The 12,477-nt window shown below is 37.4% G+C and overlaps 1 protein-coding gene across 2 annotated transcripts; it reads left to right on the plus strand.

Moving 5' to 3' along the window:
• The first annotated feature begins 201 nt into the window (after positions 1 to 201).
• Positions 202 to 10,395, plus strand: LOC110461104. Of its 2 annotated transcripts, none has more exons than XM_021514391.1 (6): positions 202 to 254; positions 2,581 to 2,928; positions 4,621 to 4,819; positions 6,519 to 6,572; positions 9,449 to 9,652; positions 10,177 to 10,395. In XM_021514391.1, the coding sequence occupies exons 2-6, from the start codon at positions 2,617 to 2,619 to the stop codon at positions 10,338 to 10,340; spliced, it is 933 nt and encodes a 310-aa protein (XP_021370066.1). In that variant the 5' UTR covers positions 202 to 254; positions 2,581 to 2,616; the 3' UTR covers positions 10,341 to 10,395. The 2 variants fall into 2 exon arrangements, with proteins under 2 accessions (XP_021370066.1, XP_021370067.1); XM_021514392.1 differs by having other exon boundaries at positions 218 to 264.
• The last annotated feature ends 2,082 nt before the right edge of the window (positions 10,396 to 12,477 follow it).

The raw sequence follows: 12,477 nt of genomic DNA on the forward strand, positions 1-12,477 counted from the left end.
TGTAAAAAAAAATCTGTCTTCAAATATCTATGAATATTTCTGCATAAAGTTATACGTTTAATGTAAGCCACATATATCTCTCTGAATACACGCAGATGTAGATTTAATAACATATGGTAAGTTTTTATTTTTATTTTTTATTTATTTAAGTTTTGGTTTAATAAAACTAACAATGCTTGGGGCACGCAGACCCAGTTAGATAAGATTCGTTGTAGGATTATAGCACGCAAGCAACACACTCGAGTAACTGAAAGGTATAGTTAAGTTTGTATTACTTTTTATCATTTTAATTTATATAATAATAATAATAATTCGAGGTTCTTATATACCGTTTTATCACAACCTAGTTCGTAGGTCGTCTCAAAGCGGTTCACAAATTATTATCCGTGGTTATAGGGCCTTTGCAACCAGCCAATATCTTTCTCAACTCCCTGGGGAGCATACAGCCGAAGCTGCCATTTCGGCGCTAACAGCTAGCATTCAACAATTCTGGCGCTGCCCAACCACGTACTCATTTACAGCTAAGTAGACTGGAACAAGCAGAGTAAAGTATCTTGCTCAAATATACAACACAGTGCCGTGCCGTGACTCGAACCCGCAACCCTTCAGTCACAAGCCCGGCGTCCTACCATTAGACTACCGTGCCTCCACTATATATACATCATCGTCCTACAGGTTCGGGAATATATGGCCTGCTGTGTCACTCATTTGAAAAACCTACGAGGCGAGTAATGTGTAACCTCTGCAAATACCGGATTTCTTCTGTGTCCTATCGCTGGGAAGGTTGGTTGATTGTAACTATATGTGTATTGTGTGTGCGTGCATGTGGATACCTATGCTGGAGACAGGGCATATTGGTGTATTTGCCTCCTTGTGATAGCCCGGATCTCACGCCGACTTTATAGTGCTACCTCACTGGTATACATTCGGAAGGCACCCAGCACAGCATCCCGCCCGGTCACTTTATACTGACAATGGATGAACCCGTTGTAGACTTTACCCTTATGATGAACGTTAAGCAGGACTAACAACTATCATTGTAAGGACTTTGGTCCTTATATATATATGTCCCATAGAACGCATTGCCTTCCTCATCTGATCGAACGTTCAACTTAAAGCCAAAAGTGAGGCATTGCCATGAAAAGTCATTCATAAATAGCGAAAAATACAAAGATCCCAAATATTGCAATGAGTGCAGCTTTTGTGTCACCATGTAGAGGGCACAAACGTAAATCTCCAATTCTGTTAGGAGTTTCCCACATTAGTTGCCCTTTACGATCATGCAGTGGCTAACAGGTGTATTCTTTTCTCAATCCCCGACCTGCAGGGTCGTCCTAACGCTGGGAACACTGTGATAACTTTGACTGGTCTGCAGGCCGATGACCTCTGTTTGTCTGACCGAGCAATTGTGGCTAGCTCATTGTTATAGGGTAACGTGACTGGTTACTTTGTCATGCAGTGAGACGTCACCTGAAAAAAGGGTAATTGAGATGCTTTACCACCAGGGGCCGCTGTCGTCTTATTTATTGCCGACGAGGTTGAGAACACGTACATTTCAATTAATCAATGACGAGTGTGTTGTTACGTTGTTGTTTTTATTGATCAGTAGTTGCTTTGTTCTCTTACAAACGTACATCTTCTCACAAGCTTTGTCCGTGTAAACATTTTTTTTTATATAGTTGATCACTAAGCTGCTCGTATGTTCTGAAACGTTCTTTTTTTGATGAATGAAACGAAACAGTCAAGGCAGTATGCTACCATACACATTATATTTACATTTGCCCCCGCGCCGTCCCATTACAACAGTGTTAGAGGGCAAGTGTAATTATATAGGCTATAATTACAACTGCTCGACTATAATTACAACTGCCTGTTTCAGGTGTAGGAATATGTAAACAAACAAAATGGCCGCCTGAAATGTTTTTGAGNGCCTAGCGGGTTTTATGGGATTTGCCAGAGGCCACTTGTAATTATATCAACAATAATTACATCCAGACAACCAGTTATTGTTTAAATGATTTCAATTTGTGCAAACGTTACATTCTTGTGTACCTTACAAAAGCGTGTGTGTATCACAGCACTCTTTCTGAATGGAAGTGCCTATCTCAGTAAGGTTGCACTGATATGCCCTCAACCTGTTTTTTGATTGAGTCTATTTCAAAAACATAAATTACTCCTTCTCCACGTAATATTTATGCAGGTAATGGGAGCTATATTAATTCTCTGATTTTTCAAACTCCCAACATCCTGACCAATGACCAGTGCCATTCTTTCTTTTTAAAATGGTCTAAACCGATGATCGTTCTGAGAGAAAAGAATGCTCTTTTAGTTAATATTGTTCTAAGAGGTACATTAAATACTGTTCTAAGATCAAAGACGATTCTAAGAGGGAAACCATTCAAATGATAATATAATAATAATAATTCGAGGTTCTTAGATACCACTTTATCACAACCCAGGTCATCTCAAAGCGGTTCACAAATTAGTATCCGTGGTTATATATAATGTATTTTATCTTTGAAAATTAGATTTACATATTTTTAATAGTTTTAAGTTTAAAATTTGAATTGTTCATTTCAGACGAAGCGAAGTCGTGTTAGACTTAAAAACTGCATCATGCTGTATTTAGCTGTTCTTCTGGTAATACCAACAGTGACGTCATATGACAGGACGTATGCCTGCTTCTGCAACTTTGGAACTCGCCCTCTAGCGATCATTACCGGCAGCTACCAATACAGGGGACATTACTCCCCAATTCATGGTTTCCCGTCCCCAGACCATGACCCCTCCGCCAAATTGAATGCACTGCAAAATCCAAGATTTGTAAAAGGACTCCTTCCCCACCTACTTCCGGGTCGATGTTTGAAGCGCCACCTAGGATACAATGAAGCGCGTGCGGAAATCTTTCCAGTTTCTGTGCTGGGGCAGGTAAAAGCAGATCCAGCACAGCTGAAATAGAATTTAATGGTTAATAAAAAGTATGACGTACCTATAAATTAGTATGTGTTTCTGCAATGCACATCATTATATCTAAAGTTTATGTCGCATGCCCCCTATGCTTATGTTCTGTGTCTGGGCCCTTTGACGATAATATCATTCTTTTTTGCATAACACATGATGCACAAGTGGCCTGCATATTGATACATACATCACGAGCACATTGCCCGCCATTTACATGTATGAGAAGCTGGAATGAGTCGGATTATTATTATACGTTGACACCAGTTCCAATGTACTTGATTTATTGAGATCTGAGGGACCCCATAGGAATGAGGCCACAATGTGGCTTTATGAGTCATCCCAGGTAACTATCCTGGAAGGTGACAAATTCAACAATCAACCAGCATGCATTGCGATTTCTATATTTAAAATATGATGTCGGAAGTCGTGTAAAACTCTTTAAGCTTAACTTCCTAGATATATTTTTCACAACTATTTCGTCGTATGCGGGACGGGACAATAAAGGTTTCATGGGTTTGGTTTTCGATCATACACTATTATACACAGACAGTTCTTCATTGTAAAAAGTTTTGTCAACTTAGCGATTTTTTTTGATTTTTTTTGTATAAATTACGACATTCCCTACAGCATTGCACAAACATGAGATATGTCATCATTTTCACCTGATGGTAGGTTCTTTGAATCCCAACACATGCATGTTTATGTTAAGATTCTAATAATTATGAAAATTTAATAACTCAAATTTTGCTCAAATATAATATTAAGCTGACTTAGCTTGTCAGACTGACCACAGGTCTCCTACCCCGTTCTCGTTGTTGCTGTTGTGGGGCGGACAAGGTCGGGCTAGGTATTCGAGTTGTAATAATGAGGGATTTAGAGGTACTTGATACCCGGATTACTCTCCAACTGTTGTGAAGATTGTAATCATCACTTTGTTGTGTATTGAAAAGAGTTATCGCAATATCATTGTAAGAAACGAACCTGGTAGGAAACTTAATAGTTACAATAATGCGAGATAGGAAATATTACACAAAAGGGGGAAAAAATACTTTTTAAGCGATAGTTTTGACTAAAATATTCTGACTTGTATTCTTCAAGGGTCAATTCTTGTATAGTTGTTATGATTTTTTTCTACTCATCAAACCAGTGACGTACATGTACGTCATTATTTCACAATTTTGCATTTTGCTGTGGAATGACGGAAAAAAACATCGTTGTAGATCCACGCTAAAAAAGCACCCAAAAAGACTTGTACAATGTATGCTTCTTATTTAGTTAGATCCTTAATAAAACAGTTTATCGTAGGACAATTACTGCTAATAACTACATGCGAGTATTTCACATGTAAACAAAAATATCTCTCTTTTACAGTTATACTTCAGTTTCAAATAACAACACCTCGGCCTATTCCGTCATGGCTCGGATTTAAACACGAGTTTTGACGGAGTTGACCTAGTTTTTACACGTACCAGAGGCGTATCCAAGGGTGGCGTCACAAGGACCCGTGACATTCCCTGCCCCCGACTAATGAGATATTATTTATATTATCGTAGCTTACGATTGTTCCAAACTCTCGTTAGATATGGCGCGAGTAACGATTGCTCTAAGAAAAAAATATTCGTCCCATGTTCCAACATATCCATTATATCTATATTCCAGGTCGGTTACATACATAGCAACAAGGCGGACGAAATGTACAGGACACGCTGTGATGCTTCGACAGGGAAGCCCATCCCTATGACCACACCCACTTCACAGACTACGCCCAAATCTTTGCACGCCAACCCGTCAACTGATCGACCCAATCCTATGTACACGACAAACCACTCAATCAGCAAAAATGAATCATACCTTCAAAGTAAGATATGCATTTTGAAAGCATGTAGAAGAAAAATGATTTTGAACATCGCACATCAAAGATAAACATATTTATGTTTTCCCTATGAATAGACACGTTACGGTACAGTTATAATAAATATTGTTTTAATTTAAGTAGGACACCCCCTCCCAACCATGTCTGTCTATGCCCCTCCTTAATTTGTATCAATCACTTATACTTACTAGAGTCTATATTCCTCTTATCCGCTACCTACATATAATCTCACTGTTACGTACGCCGTTTTACTTTTCGTGCAACCACCGTTTTTTTCATAAATGAAATTAAGACAATAGCTTTAGGAATAATTGCATGTGCACTCGAAACTATGATAGACAACCCCCTCCTCCCTCAACCGAAAATACAGGCCTTGCAAGGCTTTGTAAGCAGCCGAAAGCAGCAACAGATTACTAGGTCCGACCTTGTTTCAAAAACTAAAAAATCTGGTACAACCGGTCCAATTGGTACAAAACGTCAAACATAACAAAGGGAAGCAACACTAAGAGACGTTTCCATTCTGGTCGAACCGGTCCAATTAATACAATATTCGGATCGCGATAAACCAATTTGTTTAAGGTAATAGGATTGTGTCAACATTTCTCAGTAGAATTTCTTCAAATTTTGTAGTTATATTGATTTAAAGTAAAGAAAATTTTCTGCCACAAAAAAAATAAAGGTTGTCAGAATTTTAAGGATTTTAAATGGATATTTATGTAAAAAGGAGTGAATTTTGAAAAAAAAATGAAAGACACAATATTTTTACAAAATTATGTCAATAAAAATGATCTTGACATATATAAGTATTGCATTAATGTATATCAGTTTAATAAATGCTGTAATTGTGTTAAATTAATTCTCTATACACGATATCAAAATTGACATTTTATTATAAAACCAGATACACATAGTAATTGCAGGTAAGAGTTATCGTTCTTGAAAACCTTCACAGTAGTGAAGTAGGTAGCCGGTTTCCTGAAGTACAGAAAAATGGACACATGTGACTCATTATTTAAAAAAAACCTGAATTAATGCCTAGATTGCTTTGAAATACTTTAATATTGAGAGAACACACTGTTCTATCAATAATAAACATACAATATTCATCAATTTAATATTAAACATTAGAATTTGCGGAAATTGTGATGCTGTCTCCCTACATTGGTTATTCAACTAGGGATGTACTGCCTGTTTCCTTTTATTAGTACACTCCAATGACCTTAAAATCATCTGTTACATGGCTCCGCCTGAACGATGTTTAGACGTAGTATAAAGTTAACGAAGCCATGTAGCATATGATTTTAATCAGATTGGCGATAAACAAAACAAACGATAAACATAACAAAGGGAGGCAACACTAAGAGACGTTTCCATTCTGGGTCAAACCGGTCCAATTGGTACAATATTCGGATCGCGATAAACAAAACAAACGATAAACATAACAAAGGGAGACAAAACTAAGAGATGTTTCCATTATAGTCGAACCGGTCCAATGGGTACAATATTCAGATCGCGATAAATCAAACAAACGATAAACATAACAAAGGGAAGCAACACTAAGAGACGTTTCCATTCTTGGTCGAACCGGTCCAATTGGTACAATATTCAGATCGCGATAAATCAAACAAACGATAAACATAACAAAGGGAAGCAACACTAAGAAAAGTTTCCATTTCATTTACAGGGAAAGATCTGACCTGTTTTGTACAACTCTGCATTGATTGTCACTGCAAGTTTGGTAAGTAACATGTAACATGTTACATAATTGTAGAATCTCATTCTTCCAGGTATGTTCTTGAAAATTCTAGAATAAGGTAAGCTATGTATATATTTGCATGGTAAACATTATAATACCTTATATAATAATGTATGAATGCGTTCATTTTATTGCGAATTTATTTCAAGGAAAACTATCTCCCGTTGACGGACATAAAACATACCAACTATTAGACTGAAAGTTTAGAAATAATCAGCGGTCATTTGATATGCATTCGTTTTTTTCTAAAAGTTTGGTATGTTTCCCTTAGCATTTGTCTTTTGCTTTTAAAACGAAGCAGACAAAATAATTATATGAAAAGACGTTTTTAAGAGAGTGATTTTTTTCCCAAATCTAACAGAATTCGTCCTCGGTAGACGTTCCTTCTTTTCTTGTTCCGTAATTATAAGTCCTTTTTTATTTATCAGCGGCCAACTATGCACAACCTGTATGCGCCGGTACAATATGTATATAGTGCAGTTTGGTGTGGTCTTAACTTAGTTTACAACTATATATATATATATAGAATAAAAACATAAATTTTTCAGATCTTCCGCTAGGCATTTCTGCCTTCTAGGGCTTCTTTAAGCGCCTGAAGAAGCCCTAGAAGGCAGAAAGGCCTAGCGGACGATCTGAAAAATTTATGTTTTTATTCTATATTTTCCTTAGCAAGGACATTTATATATTATCTACTATATATATATATATATATATATATATATATATATATATGTATAACAGAAACTCGATAATCAAGTCACCATTTATCTAGATGTTTCTCTATCCAGCAGGTATTTTAGGGGATATAGTAAGCCGAAACAAATTTGGGGTTTGGCAGCTCGAGTTACTTCCCTTTATTTGGATATATAATCAGAGAGAAAAAAAATATCAGAACACACAAATATCTCTTTATGAGACAAATAAAAGGGATATACAATGAACTTAATAAAATTCCACACAATTTTTAGAAATGCCGTCATAGAAATACAATTAAAATTGTAGACATTCAAAAAATATAAAACTGTCCAGAATCTTGAAGTATGTTTGAATAATGAAACCCTAAGAAAGAAAAGTATTTTTACGCAATTACGGACTCGCGTGCAACTTAAGATATTCGAATGCCACACCTTTCCACTTGTGACTGTTTTATAGTGTGACCCTATGGAAAAGCTAGAATTAAAATTAAAACAAACACAAAATCTTTTTCAATAAAAATCAAATATACATGAAAGAGAAAAAATATAATCCAAGAGCTATAACCGGCATTAGACAGAAAGGAGAACTTAACCAATGTGGAACATAACTCAATTACTTCTCAATGAAAATTGTAACCAAACCAAAATCTGGATTTATCATGTGGTGCCGGAAATAGACTCAGCTGTTGTCAAAACTGACATATATCTTTTAGTAAAATGCATATAGCACCATATATTGACCGCGGTGGTCAAGTGGTTAAGGCGTCTGACAATCTGCTACCACAAGCCCTCCACTATTTGGTCGCGGGTTCAAGAGGTACGTGGGGCAGTCGCCAGGTACTGGTCGTAGGTCGGTGGTTTTTCTCCGGGAACTCTGCCTTTCCTCCACCACCAAAATCTGGCACGTCCTTAAATGACCATAGCTGTTAAAAGTACGTCAAACACAAGCAAACCAAAATAACACATCACTATAAAGAGATATGGCGGGTTGCTATGCCTATTTCCCCAAAGCTATGTTACGCTAGTGCGCACATCCAACCGTGCACTGTTATGACGCGTCCTCATGTATTTTTATACAGGTAGCAATATCGGAATCCCGTGTCTAAGAATAGATTATTGTAAACAGACCACATATTTGGTATTTCGGCATTATTTGTTTGTGTTTAAGCACTTGATATAATTACTATTGCCAGTTGGAGGGTAAAACAATTCATAAATTTTATCAAAAATAGTCTTACCTGCAAAGCGTAGCTGTACTGTACACATGTACAGGGATTTGTTGACATGCTTCGATAGAAGTATGTCGCACTAAATAGTAAAGAAATTATTACTAACAAAACTGATAAATCAATAGGTATGTTATTAAAATGAAAACAAAATTTTCCATCGATTTAAAAAAACTATTGCCTTATAAAGGAAAATGATCACATACCTAAAAAAAATATAACTGAAGGAGGATTCGAACCTGCACCGTTTAAATTCTAGTCGCAAGTAAACTGCGTTACACATTCGGCTACATAGAACATATAGATGTTGGCAGTTACAAACTTATTTAACCCGAGAAACACCGGTCGCAGTTTAGAGAAACTTGATCACCCCTGTTTTTCATTATTTTGAGCACTTTCCCAAAGGAGGACCACTTTTCCATAATACGATTTGTTTTTGCAAATTACATCACGGTCACAAAAAGTTTATTCAAAAGTTGGTCCTCGGATGGGAAAGTGTTGAAAGTATTTTTTTTAAGTCCGGGAAACCCCATCACTTTATAGATATAGTGTATATGGCTATATTTGCAGTATCATATTAGCAATACCTAATTTCTCAGCAGTTTAAAAATTCATATTCAATTGGTTTTTTTTTTTATCTTTTGTATGCATTTTTGCTTCCCGAAATGTTTTACTCCTTAATTTTTTTCCCCGTTTTCAAACATGCCGACTTACGGGCATTTGGGCAGTTTTCCGCCATACCTCTTTCCATTTTTACACGCATTTGCTGTAAGTACAGGATTTTTTAATTATTAAGAGTACTATGTGTTTTGTTTGTATTGGGGTTTAACGTTCTAGTGACACGCAATGCTTCCCCAGGACCTACAGGGGTGTATGTTGTACATGTACAGTAGCTGTGCGTAGTATATGTATGTACTATTGTATTATATCATCGTAGGTAAGCTCACCCAGTCCATGATGGGGCTCGTGGGTAAGAGGACCATATGCTTGATGTGCAATTTTTGTTCCATCGATTGCAATGCTACAGAGGCGGGAACGATTACCACAGCGCACGTGGTTCCAGCGGCACAGATACTGACTACAGCACCGGTACCCCTGCCGCCAGTGACGACACCTACTTTTGGGCCAGCCGGGTTAGGTGGTATGTACCTAACAAGACACTGTTTCGCAAACAAAAATAATAAATAGTCATTTTTTGTTAAAGTTGTATTGTTATCAAGCAAACTTTATATCAATTAGTAGAATTTTTGTGATTGTAAAACGGAGGCACGGTAGTTTAGAACTGGTAGGACGCCGGGCTCGTGACCGAAGGGTTGCGGGTTCGAGTCACGGCACTGTGTTGTGTCTTTGAGCAAGATACCTTACTCCGCTTGTTCCAGTCTACTCAGCTATAAATGAGTACGTGGTTGGGCAGTGCTATAAATGCTAGATGTGAGCGCCGAAATGGCAGCACCGGCCGTATGCTCCCCAGGGAGTTGAGAAATATGTTGACTGGTTGCATTGCAAAGGCCCTTTAACCACAGATAATAATTTGTAAACCGCTTTGAGACGACCTATGCTACAAACTAGGTTGTGATAAAAGCGCTATTTAAGAACCTCGAATTATTTTTACAAATGTATTATTAAAAGAAAATATTTTCTTATTTGTTTCTTTGTTTGTTCAAGGCTGTGCCGATTCGGTGGACAGCTGCGCCATTCACAGCCGATCTATCTGTACGGCGTTTCCCGACTGGTCCAGACAAAACTGTGTAAAGTATTGCGAGATGTGTCCATCATTCGGGTACCCTAAACCCACAACTGGCCATTGGCTGTCGTTTGGAAATTCATAAACATGAATTACGAGCTGCATATTTTCTTTTACTTCGAAAATAAATATTTTTTTGTAAAGCTATACATTTAGAATCACGTTTTCTGACTCTCGTATTGTAACAAAAAAACCGGAAGTTGCATAATCATTAACGATGGCTTTCGGAAGACACTTCCAATTTTTCCGTCAGATTAGTTCAATCAGACTTGTCGTCTGCAGCTACGCCGAACAGAGTGATCAAGCGTCTGGTTATTACAAGTTATCAAGCGTCTGGTTGAACGAGACTACGTCAGATCGTAGTCCCGCTCAATCGGGAACTCTCAGCGCTTTCCGTAAACGGGAAATTACCTTCTTGTTTGCGGAAAGTGCCGACGGCTCCCAACCCCAAAACTCTCTTGACAGCGAGAATCTGGAAGAAGCATTCAGGTGTGTTTGAGAAAGAACTTCCCTCGCTGTATCCTACTGAAAATTATGTTCCGATATGGTCACCACTGTCGGTGTTAGCACGGAATTAAGTCCGTGGTGTTAGTCACGAGTTCGACTCTGAGTTAGCCTACTGTAGCTTAAGTCCCGGTTTCGACTAAATTATCATTATTGATAGTTCCTGGTTTGACATTTAAGCGAAAATGATTTCTTAATGGCTTGACCTAAATTAGACTCCTAATGTATTGTAAGTGTTCACGTTATAAAAGTTCGAAACATTGGTCATGTAGGAGAATAGCTCATTGTTGTCGTTAGTCGCAGGTTCGACTCATAGCGAATACCTGCGACAATTATTGAAAAAAATAATTGTATGACGTTATGATTGGCAAAATATACAGAAGTCATTCATGAAATCACATGTTTGTTGCTTAGCTACTTTAGGCAATCGGCAAAGGCGGAGATGATCAATCTCCCCAGATATTAACGTTTTAGCTCACGTGCGGCGTCCGTCGTCCGACGTCAATGTTTTACTTTAAACAACTTCTTCTTAACAACCAAAAGGCCTAGGGTGATGATATTTGGCCACAAGCAAACTTATTCAAGGTCACAGGGATCAAATATGTTCAAACATCTTTTAAACGACTTCTTCTGAATAATCAAAATGCCCAGGGTGATGATATTTGGTCAGTAGCATGCTGGGATAAAGGACTACCGAGTTTGTTCAAATGAATGACCTTCACTCATATTCAAGGTCGCAGGGGTCAGTTGACTGAAAAAAAACCTTAAATGGACTTCTTCTGATATTTAACCGTAACATGCCGGGAAGGGTGCTACCATGATTGTTCAAACGAATGACCTTGACCTTTATTCAAGGTCACATGGGTCAAATTTGTTTAAATTCTTTAAACGACTTATTCTGAATAACCAAAAAGCCTAGGATGATGATATGTTGGCCGTAACAAGCTGGGATGAAGTGCTACTAAATCTGGTCCAATGGATGACCTTTATTTTTATTCAAGGTCACAGGGGTCAAATTTGTTTAAAATCTTTAAACAACTTCTTCTGAATAACCATGAGGTCCAGACTGCTGATATTTAGACAGTAGCATGCTTGGATGAAGGACTATCAAGTCATTTGCATGACATTGGCCCACTTTCAAGGTCACATTTAAATTTGGTCAAATATGTATAAACCTTTAAATGACCTAATCTCAATAAACAAAAGGTCTAGGGTGGCAATATTTGGCAAGTTGCATGCTGAGATGAAGGGCTATAGAGTTTGTTCAATATAATGACCTTGTTCGACTTTCAAATGTTTAAAAATCTTTAAATAGGTTCTTTTGCATTTCTTATAGTCATAAATACTGGTGTTTTGCCTGTAGCTTTATTTTAGATCACTTTTAAGGTTACACGTGTGAGTTTAATACCATGTGAGCGATATAAAGTCTTTTTTTTTTTATATAAATGCAAAATGCACCAAGGTCATGCTGTATAGCGATACCCTAGGTGGGTTCTTTCCTTTCTTTATTCCAGTATAAAAACAGTCCCATATAGTAACGTTATTTCTCCACCACCAAAATCTCACACGTCCTAAAATGACCATAGCTGTTACAAGAAAAAGAAAACAGTTTACTACTGTTACGATATCAAGGGACATAACTCTTGTTACATAGATTGATCAAGTTCAATACCCTTGGTTTTATTTTTTTATGAACATTGGAATCAGATTCTTGATAT

This window comes from Mizuhopecten yessoensis, unplaced genomic scaffold, assembly GCF_002113885.1.
Source record: "Mizuhopecten yessoensis strain PY_sf001 unplaced genomic scaffold, ASM211388v2 scaffold10565, whole genome shotgun sequence".
In the NCBI taxonomy this organism is placed as follows: domain Eukaryota; kingdom Metazoa; phylum Mollusca; class Bivalvia; order Pectinida; family Pectinidae; genus Mizuhopecten; species Mizuhopecten yessoensis.